This window comes from Citrus clementina, unplaced genomic scaffold (assembly GCF_000493195.1).
Source record: "Citrus clementina cultivar Clemenules unplaced genomic scaffold, Citrus_clementina_v1.0 scaffold_7, whole genome shotgun sequence".
In the NCBI taxonomy this organism is placed as follows: Eukaryota; Viridiplantae; Streptophyta; class Magnoliopsida; order Sapindales; family Rutaceae; genus Citrus; species Citrus x clementina.
The window spans coordinates 18,939,650-18,961,705 of record NW_006262075.1 but is presented as its reverse complement, the minus strand read 5'-3'; the positions used below and the strand labels follow the sequence as shown (position 1 = coordinate 18,961,705).

At 32.6% G+C, this 22,056-nt stretch overlaps 3 protein-coding genes across 6 annotated transcripts; 1 reads left to right on the top strand and 2 right to left on the bottom strand.

The window, feature by feature from the left end:
- The first annotated feature begins 7,440 nt into the window (after positions 1-7,440).
- On the top strand, positions 7,441-10,761 carry LOC18037757 (programmed cell death protein 2-like). Of its 3 annotated transcripts, none has more exons than XM_006427951.2 (8): positions 7,441-7,585; positions 7,711-7,818; positions 7,898-7,984; positions 8,484-8,581; positions 8,682-8,977; positions 9,139-9,373; positions 9,986-10,190; positions 10,535-10,761. In XM_006427951.2, exons 2-8 carry the CDS (start codon positions 7,726-7,728, stop codon positions 10,655-10,657), a joined length of 1,137 nt encoding a protein of 378 aa, XP_006428014.1. In that variant the 5' UTR covers positions 7,441-7,585; positions 7,711-7,725; the 3' UTR covers positions 10,658-10,761. The 3 variants fall into 3 exon arrangements, with proteins under 3 accessions (XP_006428014.1, XP_006428012.1, XP_006428015.1); XM_006427949.2 differs by having other exon boundaries at positions 7,441-7,614; XM_006427952.2 differs by having other exon boundaries at positions 7,441-7,818.
- Positions 10,762-10,858: 97 nt separating this feature from the next.
- Positions 10,859-13,475, bottom strand: LOC18036620 (DNA-directed RNA polymerase II subunit 4). 2 transcript variants are annotated; one of them, XM_006427947.2, is made up of 6 exons: positions 13,369-13,474; positions 13,166-13,274; positions 12,626-12,703; positions 11,568-11,601; positions 11,406-11,474; positions 10,859-11,137 (listed from the first exon to the last, which is right to left on the bottom strand). In XM_006427947.2, exons 1-6 carry the CDS (start codon positions 13,415-13,417, stop codon positions 11,060-11,062), a joined length of 417 nt encoding a protein of 138 aa, XP_006428010.1. In that variant the 5' UTR covers positions 13,418-13,474; the 3' UTR covers positions 10,859-11,059. The 2 variants fall into 2 exon arrangements, with proteins under 2 accessions (XP_006428010.1, XP_024036338.1); XM_024180570.1 differs by having other exon boundaries at positions 10,876-11,137; positions 11,406-11,601; positions 13,369-13,475.
- A 1,382-nt stretch (positions 13,476-14,857) lies between these two features.
- LOC18036020 (glutamine-dependent NAD(+) synthetase) lies at positions 14,858-20,971 on the bottom strand. Its single transcript, XM_006427945.2, has 14 exons — positions 20,841-20,971; positions 20,056-20,259; positions 19,594-19,899; positions 19,262-19,485; positions 19,032-19,135; positions 18,768-18,902; positions 18,276-18,444; positions 17,554-17,689; positions 17,151-17,289; positions 16,741-16,917; positions 16,269-16,436; positions 15,809-15,904; positions 15,425-15,553; positions 14,858-15,317 (listed from the first exon to the last, which is right to left on the bottom strand). The coding sequence occupies exons 2-14, from the start codon at positions 20,247-20,249 to the stop codon at positions 15,093-15,095; spliced, it is 2,202 nt and encodes a 733-aa protein (XP_006428008.1). The 5' UTR covers positions 20,250-20,259; positions 20,841-20,971; the 3' UTR covers positions 14,858-15,092.
- Positions 20,972-22,056: the final 1,085 nt, after the last annotated feature.

Below are 22,056 nucleotides of genomic sequence, written 5' to 3'. Positions count from 1 at the left end.
AATATATAAGAAGAAGAATTTTATCCTTAAAATCTTTAAAATTTGTGATTGTAGACTCGGTAGTTGATGAGATAACAAAGTGGAAGAATTTTAATTGGGTATAATTCAAAAAACAGCTGGATGTTTAACAGAAGGTGAAAGCGAGGGGGCGAGAGGATGAAAAAAAAAATCATTTTTGTTATTACTTTAAATTATTTTATTTGTGTCAAAAACAAAATTGATCCACTATAGAAAATAGTTCATAAAATTAACCCACAAAAAGTTAGCTTTTCTTTTCAAACAAATTATTTTTAGTCGGTTAATTGCTTAATTTAGAGGTAAGAGGTATTTTTTAGGGGTGGGCACGGGTCGGGTTGAGCATCAACCCGATCCAACCCGTATGTAGAACGGGTTGAAATTTTTCAACCCAACCCAACTCAACCCATTACATATCTCAATCCAACCCGCAGTTTTGCGGATTGGATTGATTGGGTTAGACTTTTAAAAAAAATTATTTTTATAGTATAATTAAATAGTGAATAAAAATAAATAAATTAATTAAAAAACTAAAAAAATACAAATATTAAAATATTTAGAACAAATCCAACATTTCAAAGTTTTTATATTTATATTTTTAAATTTTTATATGAAATATCAAAATTTATATAATAATTTTTATATACATACGGGTTGACCGGTTGGGTTAGGTTGATTGGATTGGGTTTTTGAAAAAATATATTGTTATAGTCTAATTAAATAGTGAACAAAAATAAATAAATAAATTAGATAAACAAAAAAAATGTAAATATTAAAATCCTTAAAACAAATCCAACATTTCAAAGTTTTTATATTTATATTTTTTTAATTTTTATATAAAATATCAAAATTCATATAATATATATATATATATATATATATGGGTTGACGGGTTGGGTTGGGTTAAAAAATCCAACCCGCAAATAGTGCGGGTTGGGAATTTAATAACCCAACCCAACCCGTTTATTTTATCAACCCAACCGAACCCGTAAAAAATCACACGGGTTGGGTCGGGTTCACGGGTTAGGCGGGTTGATGCCCACCCCTAGTATTTTTTAATTCAAGATTTTAAAATGCAGGAAAGTCTTTAAAAACTTAAAAACTGTGCAGTTTTAAAGTTTAAGAGACACAATATTAAACACAGATTTTTAATCATTAGATTATAACTCATTCAAGGGTTGAGATTAAAGCGGCATGAAATATATTAATTTTAAAAATTAGTTAACTAATGTGGGTCCACTGTGATAATAAATTATTTACCTACTCTTCTCTTTTTTAATTAAGGTATTCCCCTACATTTTTCTCTTTTCTTTGTACCGTAAGAGAATAGAAAGACTTCTATCTCAAAATGATTTACAGTCGATGATAAGTGCTCAAACTTCATTTTCAAATTAACTTACGATGAATCTAACTTTTTTTTGGGGTTATTTTCAATTAAACCTTTCTAAAAATTCAGGAATTAAAGTCATCATGTACATTGCCTCAGAATGAACTTTACTTTACTAATAGACAAAAAAAATACAATCTCCACGTTATTTTGAATTTTTTATTTTTTGTATTTTAATGTGCATCCTCATACACACTGAAAAATGACTCTCTCTTCACCTTATATTTGAAATATGTATTTTTTTTTGTATTTTAGTGTGCATCCTCATCCACACTGAAGAACGACTCTCTCTTTACCTTCTTTTGAAATCTATATTTTTTTTGTATTTTAGTGTGCATCCTCATCCACACTGGAAAAACGACTCTCTCTCTCTCTCTCTCTCTCTCTCTCTCTCTATATATATATATATATAATAAAATTGAGATTGATTAACACTCAATTCACTTATAGCACTAGATTGTCACATCTTATAACTAACTTTGTGGGATTTCCTAACTGATTAACTCGTTCATCATTGACATTAACCAATCATACAAACTTAACTCATTCATTACTAACATTAAACAATCGTACTCTTGTGCTTAGCACTCAATTTTCTTAATATCCCAATTTTAAGTTTATTAGTGCCAAGCACAAGCACAAGGGTCTCTTTCCTGTTACACATCTAGCAACTTAACTAAAAGCCTATGTATAGTCAGCTCTAGAAGTAGCAACTTGACTAAAAGGATATGTATAGTCAATTCTAGAAGTTTGATAGTAGCCTCTCGACTCAACTCTTGCTCTCTATCTTGCTATTGAGCCATTTGGATTGGATTTGGGTTTAAACCCCTACTTATTCTCCACACTTTTCATGTTTTATGTTGGTTTGACAAGTTTATTTTAATTTTCTCTAGCGTTTTAAATTTTTGCATACAACCTATTTTTCTAGTGTAATTTTTTTTAAACAAAAAAACACAGCAAACAGATTTACAAAAGCTAAATGCTCTCGTTGGCAAGTTCGATAGCTTATAAAAAGGAAAAAAAACATTGAACAGATTCGTTGGAGAGGTATGGAATATAAGAATTTGCACCAAAGAAAAACTTAGTTGATTTCTTTGTGGTGAAATTTTGTTCACTTTTCCGGTTGACTGGAATTATTAATTTCCATGTGAATGTCAACATGTGATGGTAGGTAGGATTTGTTCATGTTTGTTTATTTAACTTTTCATGATGTTCTGACACATAATTTAATCTCTTCATTAAGGTAGTTTTTTTTTTTTTGTAATTAGCAAAAAGCAGCGTCTATAATTTATTTATATTATTTTATGGGAGCTCCTATGTTACAATTAATGTAACATACACACTCAATAATAATCACACAAATAATGGACCCACACAATTTATGTGGTTGTTGTTGAGTGTGTATGTTACATTAATTGTAACATAGCATTTGCCTTATTTTATACTTTTAGATCTTGTTGACGTCAGTAAATTTTTGAATTCGTCTCGGTTAAAAAATCAAATATTCACTTGAATTATTAAATAATAAAAATTTAATTAAGAAACTAACCAAATAATAATTAGTTATCTTCTTACATTCAATTAGAAAAACAATTTACTTTCTTAAACTGATCAAGTGAGAAAAATGTAACTACTAGCAACTAAAATTTAATGAATCATGAGTTTTAAGGATAGAGGCTCTCTCCACACGCGCGTGCGCAGGTGGGTGCGAATCCATGACCGATTTGGTTGAACTCGTGTGCGCCCGCGCGTCCTGCGTATGCGAATGTTAGCCCAAAATCACCCAAGCTTGCATGACACGTTTTTAATTTTCTTTTGAATTTTTTGTAACAGTTTCACAACTCTTTGAATTCAAAATATTTGTAATAGCTTTACAATTATTTTTGGGTTGTTATGCAATTCAATTTTTGAATTGAATTATTTAAATTCAATGGCTGTTACAACAATTAAATTGCACGTATTGAATTCTGAAATTCAATTTCTATGCTGCTGTTACGTATTCACATGAGTATAAAAAGGGATCTTCCTCTTCTGTTTTTGGTAAAAAAAAAAAAAAAGAACAACCAGCACACAAAGAGCACTTCAAGAAATTCTTCCTTTTGACGTTCTATTTTCTGATTGAGCTTTGAACACTTTTTAAAATAATCACATATTTTTAAATCTCCAATAAAATTATGCTTCTAATAACTGATTTTTGTAATTCAAAGGGAAAAATATAATAATCATACTTTTTTTAATCATTTAGTAATTTTTTTGATACTATTGACGTAGATTTGTAGTCAACTTAGAGAATTAATTTATATGGGAGCGATATAACAAAATGACACAGAGAATTAACGTGGTTTGGCCTTTGGCCTACGTCTACGGGCAGAGAAAGATAAATATTTTATCAAGATCGCACTTACAACTTAATTCCCTCACTTTTTGATTTTTTTTTTCGATACCTTACACTATGAGAGACCTTTACTTTTATAGTCTTCTATAGATAAAGTCATTTTCTAACTTGAACTCTATCTAACTCTCCTCTATCCTCTAGGATTTTAATTACAAAATATTTCTGTTCATAGGTTGTAGAAGCAAATTTAATAAAGTTTGACATGGATACAATCTATAAAAAGCTGAAATATTTTGTAATTAAAATCCTAGAGGATAGAGGAGAGTTAGATAGAGTTCAAGTTAGAAAACAACTTTATCTATAGAAGGCTATAAAAGCAGAGGTCTCTCATAGTGTAAGATATCGAACAAAAAAAAAAAGCAAAAAGAGAGAGAGTTAAGTTGAAAGTGCGATCTTAATAAAATATTTATCTTTCTCTGGCCGTGGACGTAGGTTAAAGGCCGAACCATGTTAATTCTTTGTGTCTTTTTGTTATATCGCCCCCATATAAATTAATTCTCTAAGTTGACCAGAAATCTGCATCAACAAATACGAACTTATCATGTCCTATTATATGTCAATCATTTTTTCATAAATATTATTAAGTTATTAAATACAAAAATCTATAAAGAAATGTGCTCATTGTCATAAAATGTTTGTATTTCTTTCTGCACAAATTAATAATCCATAAAAATTTCGTTGCATTCTCTTGTAAGTTGTAAATAACTTAAAAAATGTTAGGAGAATTTATGTAAACTGCCTTTAAATTTGATTAGATGAACATACTATTTAAATTTAACAAGTACTTGGAAATTTTTGCTGGGTCAGGCCAGCCAGTACGGCTAAGAGAGCAGAGACGTGTTATTTGTTAAGTTAAGACATTATCTAAGGCATTTTTTTTTCAGTTATTTTGCCAAATATATCAAACACATGCACATACTAACGTATCCCACTCAAGCTCCAAGAGCTTGTTAATTTCTGTAGAAATGATTCGTATGACAAGATTCTTAAGTGGCGTTTGTTTTTTTATCTGAAATCTGAATAGACTAAAATTAGTCTGAATTCTGAATAGAGTTGAATGTTTGAATTTAAATGATATGTTTTTTTTTTGGTCTAAATCATTAAAATTAAATATTAAGTTATTTTTTTTAACTTAAAAAATTTGAAAACTAATATTTTTATATTTATATCCTTACAAATTATAAATGTCAAACAATAAAAAATATAAATAAAATAATTTATTATCATAATATAAATCATATTAAATTAAATACAACTCTTTAATATTCTGTTAACCAACTTAATTATAGTGTATGATGTTTTTATATGAATAATATTCATAAAAAAATTATGAAGATAAATAATGTTAATCTGAAGAAAATAAAAAGATAGAAATAACAATATTATACCATTATATATTATCACAAGTTATATAAAGATAGAGAATAATACTAATTATTAAATTTTATTTAGGTAAGGATGAAAATTAATAAATTAAATAGGGATATTTTGGAGAAAGTAGTTTATGAATTGATTATTTTACATTTGTCAAAAACAAAATTGATCGGCTATCGAAAGTAGTTTATGAATTTAATGATTCTAAAAATTAATTTTTTTCAGAAAAATTATTTTTAGTGGATCAATTGCTTATTTTAAAGTCAAGAGACTTTGACTATAACTTATCCTTTACTAGTATGTGTCTGGCAAAATCGATATTGATTAACATTCAGATTCACAACTAGAGCTATAATACTAGATTGTGACATTACATCTTATCACTGGCTTTGTTGTTGCATCTTATCAATAGCTTTGTGAGATTTCCTAACTATTTAACTCCTTCACCATCGACATTAACCAAGCATACAAACCCAACTCTTTCATTATTGACATTAACCATCTTAGCAACTTAACTAAAGGATATATTTGTAGTCAACTCGAGAAGCTTAATAACTGGTGCCCTCGCAACTTAACTAAAAGGCCATATATTGTCAACTCTATCAATTTGATAGTAGCCGCTGCCCTCAACTCTTCTTCTATATTTTACTATTGACTATTGAGCTATTTAGATTGTATTTGAACCTAAACACCTATTTATTCTCCACAATCTTTTAAATTTTTGAATAAACCTATTTTTCTAGTGTTCTTTCCTTAGACAAAAATACAACAAAACAATTTTACAAAATCTAAATGCTCTTTTTGGCAAGTTCGATAGCTTATAAAAAGGAAAAATATTGAGCACACTTGTTGGGGAGATATGGAATATAAGAATTTGCACCAAAGAAAAATTTCGTTGATTTCTTTCTGGTGAAATTTTGTTCACTTTTCAGGTGTGATTGGAATTATAAATTTCCATGTGAATGTCAACACGTGATGGTGGGTAGGATTTGTTCATGTTTATTTATTTAACTTTTTATAATATTTTGACACAGAATTTACTCTCTTTATTATTATGAATATGAATTATTTGTTTTTGACGTTTGACTGAACTACACTTACCTTTATATATTTTTGGTAGGAGGATGTAGGGGCATGGCCGCATGGGGCTAGAGACAAACCATAAATTTTGGAAAAGTGGCAAACACTCCAATATTATGTGGATCGAAAAGAATTAAAAAAATAAAGTCCAATATTATTAAAAATCGTTGATTACACACGTCGAGAAATAAAAAATGGATTTATCAAAAATGAATAAGGAATGTTTAATCCATACTTACATCTTTTAAATCCCTTCGATTTAACCATTGATATTTCTTGTGTCAAATTTTGTTTTCAATCTAAGTAAGAAAAAATTAAATTATTAATATTACTATTTGATGCTTTTCCCAAATATTAACCTTATGATATCTTATGATCTCATCAAATGCATATATATACACGACTTATCCAATATGCATATGAATTGTGGTTGAAACTTAGGGCTGAAATTGAAACATATGTATAGTGGTAGGAATTTGTGATTTTTTTATCTCACATGGAAATTTCTGCCTCAACAAGCTGTAATTTATGGAATAAACATTATGCCGATTCTATTTTATAGCCAATGTTAGATGTGCACAAAAATTTGAGAGTTTATCAACTAAACATAGTTTACTTTTCAGGAGTAAAGAGTCAATAACATGCATTGAGTGCAAGAAATTAGCTACTATTAATTTTCGTTAATTTTATTGTAGTTGCATATGTTTTTCCATGTAATATTTAGAGAAGTTTACAAGCCTAACTCAACATAAAAGATAGCTCAACAGTTGAGAGTTGCCTCGGTTTTATATACTTAAATCTAAGTTCAATACTCAATCGATGTGAGATTTTTTTTAAACACCTCCCGTCACAAGTAGGTAAGCCGTGATTGATATTTTTCCTAACACTCACTCTCACGTATATGCTTCTCTTTTTTTACTAGTTATTGTCACGTGGTAAGATATTGGGAGCCCACTCGTACATGAGTTTGGTTCTGATACTATATAAAAATCTACAGACCTAACTAAACCCATAAGATAACTCAATAGTTAAGAGTTATCTAAGTTTTATATACTTAATCCAAGATCAATAGTGGATCATTTTTCCTAATAATATTAGGATACAATTTATTAACAATAAATAAATCGTTGAACAAGTTCAAAATTTTAAGATATTTTCAAATTTTAAAGAAACTTGGGGTGGGCGAAAAAATAAAATTTTCCTCATTCGCTCACCTTCATTTTCAGTAAACGCAGTCGTTTAATCCGAAAGCAGGGCGGTCAACTATTTGTTATGTTCTGCCGCAGCCTCTGCTCAACGGAAACCCGAAGCCCCATTCTACTCAGCAACCCACAGTACGTCGTTTCAATCTGAAAAAAAGCTGGTACTTGCATTTGTGGTGATATTTAAGGAACAAAATTAAAATTATTATTATTATTATTATTTTATCTAAGGTCGAAATTAAAAAAAAAAATTACAGAAGATTGAAGAAGTGATGGGGAAAGTGATTCTAGGCATGCCAGGACCTTGGGCTGTCGATAATCGTGAGCCGTCTGATCATTACACTTCTAAAATCGGCGGACTTCCTGTAATTATCGGACTTTCACTTCGTTTTTCGCAGGTTTTATTAACATTTCTTAATTTTCATTTTTTTAAATTAATAACAGGACTGGCCTGCTTCTTTGGATGCTATTACAAGCACTAATTTGCTTCAGTGTGGTGCTTGCGGAAGCAAACTCTGTCTTGTTGCTCAGGTTTGGAACGCTGCAAACCAATAGAAGTATTAGTATTATATTTTTATTTTGATGAAAATTGTGTTATTTTAATTCATAATGTGTTTGGGAGTGAAATGCTGTTGTCCGTGTTTAAAGCACTTCTCAGATAAGCACTTTTGAGAGAAGCACTTTTTGGTGTGTTAATTGGGAGTGCTTCAAGTGGAAAAATGTTTTCTGCGATTACATTCCCAAGCACAACTTTAGCTTGTTGTAAAAAGATATATTTTTCTGCAAGTTAGTAAAAGATTGTTCGTTTGATGAGAATTATGTTACTTGTTTCTCTAATATGTTTGCGAGCGCTTTTGGCATTGTCAAAAGTGCTTTTTGGATAAGCACTTGATGAGTGTTTTCTTAGGGAAGCAGTTTTAGGTGATTTTATAGTAAGGTTTTTTAGTGGAAAATGCTTTTTACAGAAACATTTCCAAGCAAATCTTTAGCTTGTTATAGAAAATGTTTTCTTGATTCTTTTGGTTTCCAGGTTTATGCTCCACTTTCAAGTGAAGGTTTAAAGATTGAAGAGCGTAATGTTCTGGTTTTCGGATGTGTAATGCCGAAATGTGGGAGCAGTCCTCTTAGGTCTTTATCAACATTCCCTTTTTAATCTGTCATTAGTGAATTGCATGTAATTACTTTGGTTTTTATTCATTATATGATGTTATTTTGGCAATGTATACAGTTGGCGAGCTCTTCGTGTTCAGAAATTAGATAATGCGAAGGAATCATGTAGTGCTTCTCAAGAAGTGGCTCCTTCTAATGCATCACCTGTTTCAGTTTCAAAAACAAGCTGGTGGGATGATGAAAATGAGGAGGAAGATGATGATGTGGATTTGGAGGAGTTAGGTAAAGCACTTTCTGAAGCTGCAAGCTTGACTTCTCATTCTAAGAAACCAAATTCTAATCGGCATTCTAAGTCTGCTGTCAAGCCTTCACATTTGAGCCCACGGGTTAGAGGAGTCGATGTTGACACACCAGGTATAAATTAATCTCTCTTTTTTTTTTTTTTGGGTAGAAGAAATCTCTCAGCATCTTATTGCCCCCCTTTGCTTTGTTGTGTGTGCTTAAGACAATTTATTCAAACTCGGGCTGTTAAGCTACAAACTTCTATTTGTTAATTTTCTTTTCCTGTGTCACAGTTGTACCCTGCTTTTACATTTGTACTCAGGAAGAGCCATCCTCAAAGGATGTTGCTTCTATTTGGTCAAACTACTCTTCACTTTCCCTTAAGGAGAAACAAAGCAATGTTGATGATCATGTTCAAGAAGAAACGTGGGGAGAGGAACATTATGAGTATGATAGAGCTTTGACTGCTGACAGGACTTACCTCAAGTTCAAGAAACGGTTGGATGCATACCCAGAACAATGTTTCAGGTATCAGGTCATTGGCAGATTGGACCTGAATAACCTAAATATCATTTTATTGATAGCATAGAGATAGCCATTACTGATTCGGCATAAATCTGTGAAATTGTTTTGTTTGCTCTGTCGCATTCAACATGGCAGTGGATAGAGATGGCTTCTTGATCAAGCATATGAATGAGACTCTTGGTTGTAATAACAAGCTCAATGCTCTTAATCTAGGAAACAATTGAACTGGATATAGGCTTTCTAAGTGGTCTCTATACTCCTACTGATGCAAAAAAGAATAATTAAAGGGAAGGGGGATTTTTTCGAAGTAATTATTTTCGGGCGTCAAATCGAAATCTGAAATTCTTAGTTGTTGACGCATAACCTGATTTATCTACCAATAATTTGTTTGTAATTGTTCAGTGTTGACTTGAAATTTACACTCGTAATTGTAGGTCTTCTATTATCTATCTACTTTTGTTGTTTTTACAGATGCGTGCTTTTCTTTATACATGTGTAGTAAGTTTGAAATCTGAGTGTTTTTCTGATATCTTGACACATTCAGATTCTTTCTCAGTACTCATGTTTCTTTGGCTTATTGTAGCTGTTCCTTCTGATGTATTTTTGCATGCTCAGGTATTCTTATGGAGGAAAGCCCCTTCTTGCTATGGCAGAAGTTGGAGACGCTGGCAGGTGCAGGCTTTGTGGTGCTTCAAGGCACTTTGAAATGCAGCTGATGTCTCCATTAATATATTTTCTACAGGAAGCTGCTAATGATTGTCTAAATGGTTCTCTGGATAACTGGAACTGGATGACACTTATTGTGTACACTTGTTCCAAGGTGAGCCTTCAACTCTTCTCTTTATGCTTAATGATAATTTTTTCCTCCTTGCGTAAATGGCTTAATCGATTAAGTAGCTGCTCTCATAAAATTCTGGATTGTGTGTATAACCCTTCTTCAGGGTAGAGGGCAGTTAAGCCACCTCAATATGTTAAAGAGGGGTAGTTTTAGGGGTAGATATATTAGATTCCATATTGCTGCAAGCAACATAGCAAGAGAGCCTTTGATATTGCTAATTAAAATCTTGCTTTGAAATTAGGGCAATAGGCGGACCCGATATATTTATTTGTCCATGCTATGGATACTCATTTCCATATTCCCTGACTTTAAATGTTTTTTGACAGAACTGTTCTAACTCAATTAAGCAAGAAAAGTCTAACAGAGACTGGTTGGTGGCAGAGGAGGCAGTTACAGTACAATTTGAAAAATCCCCGAATGAATCTGCTCAACTCAACTATTTCTCATGATCTTTATTTTTGTCAAAGACGAACTCAGAGATACAAAAAGTATTAAAGTATGAGTGCATCATCATTTTTTGTTTAGTCTGGAAATCATTTCCATGTCTGCAAAACTACATTATATATTTGTTATATATATATATGAGAAGATGTTGATTGTTGCTTATTATGAGATGCCTATCAGTGGTGTCTTGCTAATGATAAGATCTGATTGGAACTCATTTCACTTCAATTTGATTGGAAACTCATTTCAACAAGATATTCGTAATATCTGATTTCATCAAGATCCTCGTAATATCTGACCAATAAAGTAAATAGATTCTCTCTCGCATTCAAACTTTATACATTACAATACCTAATGCATTTTTTTTTTAATCCCTAAGAAACTTCAATAGGTAGCTCCAGCTGTGATTACTCAAATTTCTTTATCAGTGACAAGTCATTCAACATTTTCTCAATTGCCTCGTCATCGTGAGCTCGTCCCCTGGTCTGCATATAGAAATACTCCATCAACAAAATTTTATGAAATCAAATGATGTATTATACACTTTTGATAATTCTTTTGAAGTAAAAGCCACACATAATTCTCCTAAAGCCTAATTAAAGCCAACACATTAGTGCCATGAAAGCATCGGGTTTGTTAACTAAATTGATTGCAAGCAGATCAGGAAAGAAAACGGCAGAAAGACTAAGCATTAGTAACAACAGAACAGTGCACACGAGGAAAACATTGAGCAGTGAATGAGTATAGTAATACCTTTATAGAAGGTACCATAGCAATGGCTTCCTCCACGGTCTCAGGGCAAAGATTTCCAAGTACACACAGCTGCAAAAGGGAAGAGTGTGACTCCGATTTAATTTTTCTAAGGGGAGATAATAAACATAGAAATCCTAATTTAGCAAGTCCAGGGCAATTTACCTCGAATTCAGCCAACTGGTATCTACTAAGGATTCTGAAAACTGGTTAAGATCAACATTTGATAGCAGTATGCGGCAGCATGATTTCAAGACGAGAACAACAGTACCCATGAATTTTATTAATCAGTTAACCAACAGAAAGCAACATCTTTTTAGCTTAAATACAATATAACATACGCCAAGGTAGCACAAAGAAGATAAAACAAAATATAAACAGGGAAACCACCTTAGTCATTTACAAAAATTTGAATTTGATGAATTGATTATAGAATGGCTTAATCATGCTAATCAAATCAGATGAATTATGTCGAAGATCAGAATAAGGATAGATACTGTGTTTTCAGAAAATGCATCCATTATATGAATGTTAAAAAGAAAGTAACAAGAAATGGTCTGCAAATAATATATAGATATAAACAGTGAAACCACCCTAGCCATTTACAAAAATTTGAATTTGACAAATTGATTATAGAATGGCTTAATCATGCTAATCAAATCAGATGAATTATGTCGAAGATCAGAATAAGGATAGATACTGTGTTTTTCAGAAAATGCATCCAGTATATGAATGTTAAAAAGAAAGTAACAAGAAATGGTCTGAAAATAATTTATTGATATGACAATCCACAAAGTATTATATATTCCACCTAAATCCCAAAGAACAGAAATTCTGAAACTGTCATATAGAAAAAATTCGGCCCGAAATCATTAAGCCACACATGAGCTCAACTGTGTATGCTAACTCACAAGCATTTAAAAAAAAAAAAAAGGCGAAAGGAACAAGAAAGTTGTGCCAACTTGTTTGAGTTAGTATATTAGGCTTTTTGAATTAATTCAGTGAGTGAAGTATATTCAAAGAGAAATGCTTATTCCAGATGAATAAAAACAGTTTCAAGCATCAGTATTATGCATACTTAGTCAAGAAAAATTTCAGACAACGAAAGCGGTAGAAATTGTGGAGCATACAAGGGCTTGTTCACCCGCAAGCAGTTAGCATGAGCGTAATTTTCAGTAAATAGCAAATAAAACACTTATTACTTCCATAAACTTGAAGGATACTCTCGCACTTGTCTAACAGCATCAGGATTCTTGTAGCGACTAAAGCGCTTCACATACTGCAGTGATTTCTCAAACACTCTGCAAAATAAAGATACCACATTCAAAAAGAAACTACACAAGACATGCCAACTATTACATGCACAAGGTGCAGCATTGGAAATTGCCTCACTCCCAATCTACTAGGCAAAAAGGCTAGAGACAAATTACTAACTAAACACCTTTTCTACAGAAATTCAATTGGGTAGCTACTAGATTTGGTTACACAAATGTTCAGAATGACCCTTTATACCCCTCTTACTCACAAAACCCTATTTCAATACACATTCAAAATCTGCTATTCGAATCACTAATTTTCACATGCCACTAGCAAAATAAACTTCAAATCATAATAACAATACATGGGTAATATTTTTTTTAGTCCATAAATTAGTTTAGTTTACATGACTTAAACAAGCAACCAATCAATAATAAATTTTTGGGGAAAAATAAAAAAATTTAGCACTAAAGAAAGCGAATTTATTCAAAGAGCGCTAAACTCACTGGGAAACTTGATTCATGGGATCATCAGAAGTCTGCTGAAGCTGCTCATACTTGTGATCAAGAATTATTGCTACTTCACAATTCATCAAACACTTGGCCTTCAAAAACTCTGCGCCTCAGAAAGGGACAGGATCAACCCTCAGAATTCGTCTAAAATCAATAAAATATTCTGAAAAGGAGAGGAAGGTAAATTAAACATTTACCGTCTCCAATTTTAAGCTCGGCCGCGTTCTCTTCTTCTTCTCCAGACATTCTGAAAGCTCTTGGCTTTGTTTTTCAAAATTCAGGATGAGAGAGAATTTAGTTGCTGCTTTTTATATCGTCCGTAATGTTCGAATTAGGTTCGCTTGTGACAATGAAGGATAATAACAATTAAGCCCCTGAGGTTTAATATTATTACATAGAATCCGAATATTGTTACAAATTACAGTTACCTCCAGTCAAGTTAACAGATGTTAATCTTGAGATGCGTGGATGAGCAAACGCGAGTTCAAAATGACTGAGTGCCTGTTTGGTATGGCTTATTTAAGAGTCATAAATATTTATTTAATTGCATAAGTACTTTTTAAAATTTTTTATGGTATTTGGTTATTTTTTTAGTAGAGTTTTTTTAGCTTAAATAAGCTAATTTATCTCTACTAGCAAAATCCCAAAATTTGAACTTTCGGGAGTGGAGGTTAGAGAGCTTTTCTAAAAAATATATAATATAAAAAATATCACATTTAATGATTCAAAAGTACTTTTTTTAATGACAACCAAACACCTAATGATTTTTTACCCAAAAACTCTATTAGTATAAGTTCTACTGCTATAAACTCTACTGTTATAAGCTCTATTTAATAAGCTGTATCAAACGGAACCTGAATTGAGATATGATACTTCATTACTGTGTCTCCTTTTTTTTTTTTTTTTTTGGTTGGGTTGAAGAGTCGAAGTGATCCTTCGTTACTTTAGTTCATTGCTGACATGCATTTGCTTTAAACAAAACCCAAAAAGAAAAAAAAAAAGCCCTATTTACAGAGTAGTATGCATAATGTAAAATAAAATAAAATTACAGCATGCATAATGGCCAAACCGGACCAAAGCTCATTTAAATATTTAATCGGGATAATAACATCGGGGTCCAACATTGTTCTTACTACTAGATCTAATATCTCATGATCCCGAGAAAGAAAAGGAAAAAAAAAAAGCTCAAATGATGTTGTCCCTCCATTCCATTCCATTAACCAAGCATGAAATCACATAATTTATCTAAATTTTCATGACGAGTTTCTCCGTTAATAAACTGTTGAGAAATAAGTGATGATAGGAATTTTAGCCATTAATTAAGACTTGGTATTGCTTTTGGTTAATTACATGCACCAATCTATTATTTTTATTTTTTAAATATTGATATTAAATAAGAGATTACAATTGATAATTACAAATAAATTATGAAATTGACACCCTCTTATGGCATGTAAGGTCTTAAATTTTTTAGACCCTTTTTAATATTTGATATTACATCAGAGATTACAATTAATATTGATATTGATATTATTTTGATCTTTTGAAGCGCTACTTTTCAAAATTTTTTAAACCTTCTTTGATATTCAAGAGGTGTCTACCCCACTCTGATAATTGAAAAAAGACTGAAACTAATCTTATAATATTTTTATAGAGATTCAAACTCTTACTCTCATCATTGTAAGTGAAAGAATTATTCCACCGGACCATAGTCCCATTGGTCACGAATCTTTTACTTTGAAGTCAATGAATGGACATTTCCAAACTTGGATTGGGAGCTGGAGCAGTTCCCCGTCATATAAACTAGGATATTTTTTCATTCATTATAACTAATCAATGGACATTTTATTACACTATCTTGATTGCATAAATTAACATGACGGTAAAACAACTCAATCGAAGCTTTCTTGCAAAATGTCAACTAATGGCCAGCTTTGGGATTGCCTGAACCTGCTGCTATGACTCCCATTCCACCTCCACCATCCGATGTAGTACCCATTTTTTCATGGTCACTTGATTCGCTAAAAGGAACTTTCTCACCATCCAACTCCTTGACAAGTTCATCAATTTTGCGGAATTGGTATGGCCATCTTGCATTGTAGAGAAATTGCCGGAGATCAAACCTGTTGTCCTCTGGTGAATAACTCTGCAGAAAGTCAGGCACGTTAACTTTTTCTTTAAGTTAAAAGAAAAACTAAATGAAATTCCTGCTTGAATATTCTACTGTCCTTGGCAAGTTTAAGTTCCATGTACCTCAGCATGATATGAGGGAGTTAACACAGTCATTTTGTGCCGATTAATGGAATAGTACTTGAAAAAGTGTTTAACTTTCTCAGCTACCTCTGATGGAGTTAATCTAGCACCCCATCTGTAGCAGAGATTCTGCACAAGCAAAGTAATATTAAAACAATGAGTTTCTTATAAGCTGAATTGGACATTTGCAAATACTTCTACTCCGACAAGATTCGTATTGACAAGTAAACGTTTTCTTAACATGGTGGTTCATTCTTTGTATTTCTCCAAGCTTCTTTATGTGCCTAATGCAGTTCATTCCTTAAAAACAAATGTATAAGTTATTTGTATGTCTATGTATAAGTTCAGTAAATGGCAAACTTAATCTAGCATTTCAAATCGAACCTTGAACATTGATACTGGACCACAATGGAAAATTTTCCTCAACCTTCCATACACTGAGAGTTCCTCATATGTCATCCCCATGTCTACTTCATCCAGCTGTTTCATGAACAAGAAAAGAAAAGGCAGGTCAAAGCATGCAATATAAAACAAAAGGGGGGATAAAGGAAAAATGATGTCTAATGAATTTTAGAAAGACAACTTCAAAACCTTTGAAAAGGAAAATGATATAAAGGTAAACGGTAAAATGTGGGAAGTGGAGAAAAAAATGTAGATTTATAGGCAGATACAGAAGAATTTGCCCAATTCATGAAAGAGAAGACCACGTATTTGTATCACAGATGTTAATGTGCTTGAGTAAACATTTAGCATGCTGTGACGTAAAAAATTTCCATGCTATGCAGACGCTCACAAAAAGGAAAATTAACTGATATTAACAGTAAATAGATTTGTGAAGTAATACTTGGCTGTAGTTTGAACGTATGGGCTCCAGTTCAGCAGTAGGTGGAGCTGCTTCTATTTCTGCCAAGGATGAGTAACCAAGATGGGTTGCAGCCCATCGCAGAAATGTTCGTAGATCCTGTTTACTAATGCTTCCAATGGGATTTATATCTGCTGAGCTGCAATCATACTGGAAAGAGACTAAAAGTCAGTTATCATATGGAAGTCATTAGTACAGATAAACCATTAGTCACAACATCCGGATTATAGATTTCTATGCTGAATCATAACTTTCGGAGAAAGAGAGTAAGATAGAACTAGTATCCCAAAAAAAAAAAAAAAAACAAACAAACGGAGGTTAATTCAGCTACTTCACAAAGACAAAGAAATAAATGAAGGTTGCTAATAAAAATGATTTTCCTTGCCTCAGAACCAAAATCTAATTATACAATCATGCAATATCTGATTTCCAAGATACGTTAAAGATAGTATACCTTTGTTAGATAACCACGCAATCCTTCATCGACGTTGGAGCTACCCAAAACAAGATAAAATCCTTGTTTATTATGAACCCAAGGCAACAGTGAAGCTAACATAAATGCCAATACCATTCTGATTCGAGCTTGGATGTTTTGTAAACCTAAGTTCTCAACATTAGACCCTCCATCTACCTGTGAGAGCGAAACCAAAATAAATAGTTAGTCTGAAAGAACATTCTGATGACTATGGTTTCTACAATCCCAGTTGACCAACCAACAACAATCTAAATGTACAGCTGGAACATAGGTATTTGATACTCGAGACAAAATGGAAGCCCTTAACCCAGTTTCTTTTGTGCCATCACTGTATTGAAGACAACGAGGTGAAAAAAAAGGGACTAAACTTAGTGTTCAACCATCGTTACCTTATAACGCGGTCTCTTTCCCGTCAGTGTTTGAAATAAAGATAGAAATGCAGAAACAACAGTGTCTATGGAAACATCAAGATGCCAGGAGCCAATCTCATCTGCTAGCTTCTTTGCCCGCATTCTTGTTTCTTGAGAACTATAAAAACAAGCCCTGTTATTTAGAGAATATAAACTTGCAAATAATCTGTAAGATAACTTCAGTTAGGTTATTAATCAGCTTCTTTATCCTAGTCTTTTGCAGGGATTCCTATTCAAATATATGTCTTAGTAATTATAGTGTGTTCGATGGAGACTAAATCAATTTCAGACTCAAGGAGATCAGCTGAGCCTTAGGCTTTGTATACTAGCATAAGATGACTCTACAACAATAGCATGAAGCGATCCTGATGCACGTACCCACCTGTTCTCAGATCCCATAAACACTGTATAAAATATGCGTTTGGCAAATTCTCTGCTTTCAGTAGGAAATTCTCCATTAGCATAACGTCCAATTCGTATAGCATCAGCTTTGACTTGTTCATTCCCGTTTGCAATCTCTGAATAGAAAACAAAATGTGCTATGACCAGAAGATAGTACTCATCTCTCTAGTTCATGTTCTTGAGATATGGTAAGAACTATTATTCTGCCTTGCTTTATTCAAAGAACTTATGCTAGCTGGCAGGTGGGAGTCCTTCACAAGACCTCCAAAATGAATTTTGTGGTCATAAGTAATGTAAGACTATCAGCTAAAAGCTTGCCCCAAAAAATGCTGGAAATCAAACTAGATCAATTTACAGAAACAGTAAGTATGTCTCACTAGTTCAGACTTCCATTTTCATGTATCACTGCCTAAGATCAATGCGAATGAACACCATCATCTTTGCTTCAAACAACCCATTGCATGGGCCAGAATATCCTTTGAAAGCATCCTTTATATGGTTAAATTCAACAGGGTACTGATTTACAGTGAAGAAAGCAAATGAAAAGGACCAAGGAACTCTATCTATCTACACTAACACCAGAATAACTATTTCCAATAAAAACTGAACCATTCATGTCTGGATATTCATATCTGAATTAACTGAATCTTAGCTGATTTTGCATGGTGTGTGGGTGTAGAGAGACATGAAAGATAAACTGACCTTTTACGACAAGTTGGCACATGCAGCCAACTATAGCAGCCACAGAGGAACTATCTGCGCCACCAGAAAGAGGAAGCAAAAATCCAGAAGCCCCACTTCTTCTTAAATAGTCCCACAGCCAGCAACCAGGGCCAAATGCTATTTCCTCCTCGGGAGAGTGATACGTGATCTGCAGTTAATCAATCACGATTGATTTAGCAAATTCAAAATATCTTAACGGAAAACTCATGCTTTTAGTAAATTCATTGGAGATGAGCAGATGGCATCAAGCTGCACAATATCATATTCAGCGCAAAGCTTCTGATCAAGTCATTTTCATCAGCTGCATATATCTCTGAATATGTAGAACTTAGCTTTCATGACTGAGTTATACCAGAAGATTTAAAAAATATATAAAGAATCCTCAAGCTATTAGGTTAGGATAAGCAATTACCAGTGGCAGAAATTTTGTTTTAAGGTCATATGATCTAGACTGAGTAAACACTTACTGACCTTAAGTGGACCAGAAAGTGACATCTTCAGGTTAAAAGGTTGACAAAGACTGTATTGCACTGCTACAGATGATATTTTGGTTTTGCAACTTGCTTGTTCTTGAAAACTACTTATAGATCCTCTAAAACCAGCAACCTGCAATTAAACAAACAAGGAATTAGAGACAAAAGATTCCCGAAAAATGAGTGCACGAAGAGAAAAAGTTTATAAAGCACAAAATGCATAACAAAAACAAATAAACACTTAAACAACAAAATAACCTACCGCATCTAGATCTACTTGAGCAACCACAACCTCAACATCCCTCAAGGAAAATTGTGAGCCTTGAGCAATCATATCTCCATTCACAACGACACATGAACATCCATCTGGAATGAGTAACTTAATTCAACTCAATTCAACTCCATTACAGTGAAGAAAATGTATATATTCTGAACAAAAACAGGAAAGAAAAATAAACAGCAAGTTTGCTCTATCAAGAGCATGCCATGTACCAAAATAAAGGCGGCCACCATCACATCCTTGCTGATTACTGTACATGTAAACTCCTCCACGACTATGCGTAGCACTTATAAAAGCACGAATTCGATAATCAAGCTTTCTTAACTGGTGGTGACTTCCACTGGCATTCATAAACACTTCAACCCCATTCAATGCAAGGTCAGCATGAGGGGGAATAGGGGTAAAAAGCTCTTCACAAACTTCAACTGCAACAGCCCTAATAAGAGTATATATATAGAAGATTCTACAAGTTAGCATTTTGGTTTAAACAGCATTCACTTGCAAAACAATCACTGCATCAAGTACATATATGCTTACAACTTACGTGTCTAAGAACTGAATGAATCCATAACCAAAAGGAACTGATTTCTGACACAAAGCCTCAGAAATTTCATGCGGAAGTAGGAAGTCCTCAAGCTGATCTTTTTGCTTCCACGCTGTAAACCACCGAAGCTCCCTGTAATTTCCATCATTTGCAAGCCACAGTTTTGGACGTATCATTATAATTTTCCTGTTTAAACACAATACTTGACAGTTATAACGCTCTGATCCCTTAATCACTGGCATTCCAAAGCTACATAATATCCCATCTGTCCAATCACCTAGCAATAAATCTTTCAAGCAGTCCCATCTGCAAGCAGCAAAAGATTTCAATTACCATTTCGTTACATTGAAAGCAAAAATTCTAGTCTCAGCTCCAAAAATTGAATCTTTATCACAAATAAATTAACTTTATCAACAAAATATATATATATATATATATATATAAATTGAACTAAAAGCTCACGCGTGAGTGATAGTATCGAGTTCCAAGAAGTGATCTTCACAGCTATAACCAGTGATTTCAAGCTCAGGACCAAGCCGAATGACAGCACCAGCTTCTTTTGCCCTAGCAATTGACTCCTTAATGTTCTTCATGTTACAATCGAAGTCCATCGCCCATTGGTTCAAGTTACACGTGGCCACCTTTAACAGCCTCATCTTTCAAATGCTACAACAACGAACAAACAAACGAAGAATATAGTTCAAATCCAGGCACTCTTATATATATTTGAGAGACTCAACAATTTTGCACAAAGAGAACAAAGGGATCATTCTAAGTTTGTGCTTTGGTGGGTATAAATTGTGAGGTCGAGAGTGAAGAATATTTTTCACCTTTAATTTTTCCCCACCCCTTTTTTCAATGATGAAATTCAGTAGTCAAGAATTTGAATATTGAAATAAATTTGAATTTCAAAGGACATAAGTGACGCAATTTATAAACTGTTGGTCTTTGAATTTCTTCCTATAAGAGAGTAAAGCTTCAATTCAACTTGAAACTAATTTATCAAAACTAAACGAAACTAGATAATCAAAACTCAGGTCAAACTCAATGTGATCTCAAAAACATAAATAATAAAGCTTGTAACGAATTTCCGAACTCAATCTCAGTAACCAAATAGCAGTAATAAATATACTAAAAGAGATAAGGAAAGTTATGAAAAAAAAATTGAAATGTAATCGGAAAAATAAATATACATGTAGCTAATCACGTAGTGAAAAAACAAAACATCTTGATCAAGAGATACTTACTCAGACCCAGTTGATGAGTTGACTTGGGGAACACAGCGAGTGAGCAATCGATATTGAGAGTTGAGACAAGCCAAAACACAGGGTGACAACAAAGGCAAAGAGAGGGTGTCTCTGCAAATTGTAGAAAGCTATCGGATGGTAAAACTGACAAATATCAAGGTAATTATCATATGGTTGCTCTTTACTTTAACGAAATATTAAAATTTTTATTTAATTTAGGAGACTATCAAAGATCCCCTCAACGTAAAAAATATTTTTAAAGGAGGTAATGTTTAAAATAATAAGAATAATATTTATATTAGAGTAAGCTTATAAATCAATGACATTATTTTTTAAATAATGAAATTGATCATAAATAAATTATATTATTTCTCTTAGTCAAAGAGCTTTTAGTTAGGTATTGGACTGGCCTGACTTTCACACTTTACTTCTCCTACTTAGAAGGGTTGTCATTCCAGGTTCTTAGTTTAAAAAGACTTATTATTGAAATTTTCTTGGAGTTATTAGGTTAATTTTTGTATTTGTTTATTTTTGTTTTTCTCAATGCTAGTCCAGTGATGTTGAAAACAAGATTTTTTATCTTTTTTTTTTTTTGGCCTCCCAATTGTACTATAGTATGAGTGTGTGTGTGTGTATATATATGGATGTGATTCAATGCAATATAAGTTGTGTATACATGGATGTGATTCAATGCAACATAAGTTCTTAGCTTTTAGTTCAGGACCCAGGATTAGTATGGAGAAGTATTATTGACTCAAATGCGGTTAAATTTTACCAAACAGGAAAAAAAAAGGGGGTAAAATCTCAACATTCAAACGAAGTGTTTATAGTTCATTTTTAATCGAAAAATGGTAAAATCTCAAAATGTGTTATTGGGACCAACCAAATCATGAGATAAAATGTCTCTCTGGTCAAGAGAATGAAGCTAATAATGTGCAAATGCAATTCAGGTTAGTTTGTTATGCTATTCCATGTTGTCAAATATTTCTAGTAAGTTTTGAGAGGTTGATTTACATTGTGATACTACTTAACTGTCCTTGTTTTTTCTTATTCCCAAGTTCATAAAAGTTTTACTTTACAAACTGAATTTTACTTATGTTTCATTTTTCTTTTTGTTTTAGAATTTGCTTCTGATTTCAGGTCCTGGTGATTAATGAGTCAATCTTGTATCCTGTGTTCATGTTTTAGTTTTTGCTTCCTTTTATCTATATCTATT